The following is a 4,385-nucleotide window of genomic DNA, read 5'->3' on the forward strand; positions in this document are numbered from 1 at the left end:
TAAAATTATTTATTTGACTCGCTGCGTCAGCTTAGGAGGCATGGGTGGAATACTTATCCACGTCGAATCCTTATTTACCAATAAATCATTCCCGGTTAGATTAGATAAGTCCATGAGAAATTGCTACCATTTAGATTGAGAATTTAAATTTTTAAGATTTGATTATTTTTTTTCGGCTAATATATATTCAGGATTAATTATTTATGGCACAGAATTTGTCTATATTAATAATTAATTGGTCAAACGAATTATTCTTTCCATAAATAATTTATAGATATAACTATATTAATCAGCAAACTTCGATTATCATCATCAACCATGGAGACCGAGCTAATTCCAGGACTACCAGACGATGTCGCTCTGCAGTGCCTCCTCCGCCTCCCCTTCTACTCCATCTCCGTTGCTCGAGGCGTCTGCAGGCGGTGGAGGCGCGAACTCTCAGCGTCATCGTCCTTCTATCGCCTCCGCAAGGCTGTCGGCCTCGCTCGCCCCGTCTTCATTATGCTCTTTTATGATATACCCTCGTTCTCCCTTTACAGGTGGCGTCTAGCCTTTTACGAGCCAGCCACGGGCGCCTGGGGGATCCGACTGTTGACAGACGACAGCCTCCGCAGCAAGCAGCATTGCTGGCATGTTGTGGTCGTCGGGCGAGAGCTGGTGTTGGTTGGCGGGTGGGATGAGTCAAACTGGAAGGACACCGCGGAAGTCAACATCTACGATCTAGTCACCGGCAACTGGCGTCCCGGGGCTCCTATTCCGCGCCCCATGCAGGATGGCTGCGACTTTGCCGTCGGGCCACGGAACGTATTCGTATCTGGCTGGAAGGACGATCTATCGTCGATGTTAGTTTATGACACGACAACCGACGCGTGGATGGACTACCACGTGGCGACCCAGGAGCCGAGCTGGTGCCCATGGTCGGGATTCATGTCGGTCGCCGACCTCGCCGCCCACGAGGAGGAAATGATGTACGAATGCCAGGAGAGAGAGGAGGACGAGAAATTGGAGGTGGTCACATGGTGCGACGGCGACAAAGCAAACTTGTGGCGGAGCTTGGGATTGTCGCCGGACAACTTATTTAATTACCGCTGACAATTCTGTCTTCCAATTCTAAGAGGACTAGTACTGAGTTATAATATTAAGTACGAATAAAATTTACACTCACGAGGTGTAAGACATAAAAGATATGAAGTATAAAAATTTTTATATATAAATATTTTTAATGCTCAGGACCGTACTTTCAGACTTCCGACCATACCTTTTATGATATTTTATCTTTGTAGAATTTAAGGTTGACTTTTTTTTTTTTTTTTTAGATGTACATGATATGCACGTTATAAAATTTTTGGCATATCATAATCCTAGGTATAATCTATCTCATGAATAAGAATTAAAAACTAACTGTCCCCGGCAAGGAATCCTACTCGTCAAAACTAACTGTTTTTATAAAAATATTTTAAAAAATAGGGGAAAAAAACAAAGGAGTATTTTTCTTTTTCCAATGGAATCAAAAGGCATCCATCCCACCAACCCCTTTAATTGATTTGATTGTTTATGATGTTATTGTTTTCTTGTCACATACACTGTATATTATATACAATGTTAGAAAGATAACCGTTACTGATTCATAAATACTATAATATAAATTTATCTTGTTTAATAATAATTTGTTGATGACAACTTTGGTTTTAAAATTATTATAATATAAATTTATCTTATTCAATAATATTAACAGTATAGTAGTTATTATTCGTAGTTGTTATAATTATCATAGTGGTTATGAAATAAGGACTACTATAATGTGTGCTTATCTTATTCGTATAATTGATTGATGTGATTAGATGGTAGGAGATAATATTATGAAAATAGTGTAATGAGACGGATGAGAGACAAATAGGGTGGTGTATATACCATTTTAATTTTTACCCAAAAATTTATAATAATCAGGAAACTCCTAGCATAGAGGTCTAGCTAATTCCGAGCCTACCGGACCTCATCCCTAGCATGGAAGGGGGCCAGAGGTGTTAGGGTTAGTTGGCTTCTTTGTTACGATGGCTAGATTGGTGGCTTGACACTTTCGGACAGGATGAACTGTTAACAGTAGCTGCGCTATTGCAGTTCTATTTGAACTATAGGAGTACACTCGAGTTCTTCTAACCTCTACCAATGGACGACGTTGGAATAGAAATGAAAAAATTAAACGAGTACAATTTCACAGTCCCAATGCTAATTAAGTTTGGGCTGGATTTTGGGAGTCTAATAGAACACCTGAAATCGGTGACGTATCCTGTTGGCTGAAAATTAAACCTACGTTTCATTTAGATTAGATTGCGAGGAAAAGAAACTGGCCTTGAAATTGTTACAGCTTCCCTTATTCTCTGACAACCGTACTATGTGAATCATCAGGAAGAAAGCTGGAATTAAGCCGTGTTTGGATCGATCAGCAGCTGAATTTTCTGTATCATATTACTCTTTGATGGTTGAATGCTATTTATTGGGAGCATGTTCGTTGGCACTCGACTTCCCGGGTGGTGATCATGATGATGCATCGAAAGATGATTATATTAAACCCCTAGGGGGTGTTAAAGCCATTCAAAGGCTGGAACTTCTTATTCAAATCAGAGATCATCAAATGCTTCATCGTGAATCGACGCAAAAGGTTCAAGAAGAAAGCAAGGGAGAGGGAAAAAAATGTAACATAGAGATGACCTCATCCTTCTTCCATGGGCAAGCAAAGCAGATCACATACCTTTACGTTGGAGATCAAAGGAAGGGTGAGGCGTCTGAAAGAGGAATAAAAAAAATATAAATCCGTTATATTAACGGTTCTTTAATGCCGATCCCATAAATATGGAAGAAGATACATATAAGTACATGATCCTTTTGCTACCGATCACATGATAAAATATAAACTTCAAAAAAGAGAGAGAGATAGAATGAAGGAGGCTTACTACTTACTTTCTCCTTCGCTCGACTAGAGAGAGGTTTTATTTATCTCCTTCCGTATCTGGACTGACTCGGGTTACTGATGTCGTTCCGTATTTTTTTTAAAAGCTTTCCAAATTATTTGATTTTTTTTGCAAACTGGTAAAATGAAAGGGGCTAAGTGAAAAATATTCTCAAAGGCAGTCAAAGCTTCGTTAGTGAATGCCCTGAATCTGCCACCCAAGGAATATTGTTTTGTTGTTTCTGCAGCGAGGAATAATGGCTGCTTCTATAATATTTTATGGATAATAAATAAATAAATATATATATATATATATATATATATATATAGGCCAAAAAAATTCCCATAATTATTAAAATCATCAGAAAAAAATCTACTATGTTTAAAAAATAAAATAACATCCTAATGTATTTCTTATCCTAAAATATTGTATCAATTATATCATATTAAAATAAGTTAGTTAAACTTAATTAAAAATATTATATATACAATGCTTTTATAGCAAAAAAAAATCATCAATTAAAATTATCTAAATTTAATTAAATTATATCTAATGACTACTATTATAGAGCACAGATCTCCTGGACTATTTTTTGTGGTCCAGAGGATGCGCCACTTATATTTATGGTCGGATCATGGTCGCGATTTGACCGTAAATTATTACGATCTCTTTTTGGATTCACCGTCCTCACAAGGTTATAGTTTTTGGTTGGAGCGGGCGGGAGGCCGGAGGCCGCCCGGAGGCTTCCGGTGGTGGATAAGTGGCCAGGTTACTGGGCGTCGAGTGAGGGTGTCCTCCGGGCGGCCTTTGGCCGCCCGTTCCGAACAAAAATTATAAACTGGTGTGGACGGTGAGCCCAGGAAGGGATTGCAACCATTTACAACCGGATCGTAACCATGATCCGATCGCAAATACGAATGGCACATCCCCTGGACCATAAAAAGGGGTCCAGGAGATCCTGTCTCACTATTACAAGTGTGTTTGGTTCAAATTAGATAATACAAATTTAAAAAAAAATAACTCGGTGCACAAAGCTAGCTCCCATCTTGCGGGGTCATGGAAAATATTCATTATACGCAGTCTTACTCTGTTTTTTGTAAGAGGATATTTGGTTCAATTTAGGTAATATAATAAAATATGTTTGTTTGAAGGTTTTAGTACATAACCTAGTATGATATTTTATCGTATTATTCTTAGTTTAATAATGATAATATTATTACTAATAGTTGATGCTGTGATGATGAGGGGCCCACCCTGCTGCCACTGTGGAGGTCAATGGAGGTCAAAGTCAAACGGTCAACGGATATACGGTCTTAGTCGGTCGGATGGACGATCTTGGCAGGTCGGGCAAGGAATATTCCAACCGTGGGTTAAGCACCGACCCACTGTCTCCGACACGGAGTAATCAAACTAACGCTCAAGGGACGCGCAGAAGCC

General features: G+C 39.0%; 1 protein-coding gene across 1 annotated transcript; it reads left to right on the top strand.

Moving 5' to 3' along the window:
- Positions 1 to 318: 318 nt before the first annotated feature.
- On the top strand, positions 319 to 1,092 carry LOC121987155 (F-box/kelch-repeat protein At1g80440-like). The gene has a single exon (XM_042541048.1). The coding sequence runs from the start codon at positions 319 to 321 to the stop codon at positions 1,090 to 1,092; it is 774 nt and encodes a 257-aa protein (XP_042396982.1).
- Positions 1,093 to 4,385: the final 3,293 nt, after the last annotated feature.

Source organism: Zingiber officinale, chromosome 5B (genome assembly GCF_018446385.1).
Source record: "Zingiber officinale cultivar Zhangliang chromosome 5B, Zo_v1.1, whole genome shotgun sequence".
Lineage (NCBI taxonomy): Eukaryota > Viridiplantae > Streptophyta > Magnoliopsida > Zingiberales > Zingiberaceae > Zingiber > Zingiber officinale.

What these genes read in the sequence shown, in the direction of transcription:
- LOC121987155 (XM_042541048.1), top strand. Translation starts at nt 319, where the DNA reads ATGGAGACCGAGCTAATTCCAGGACTACCAGACGATGTCGCTCTGCAG.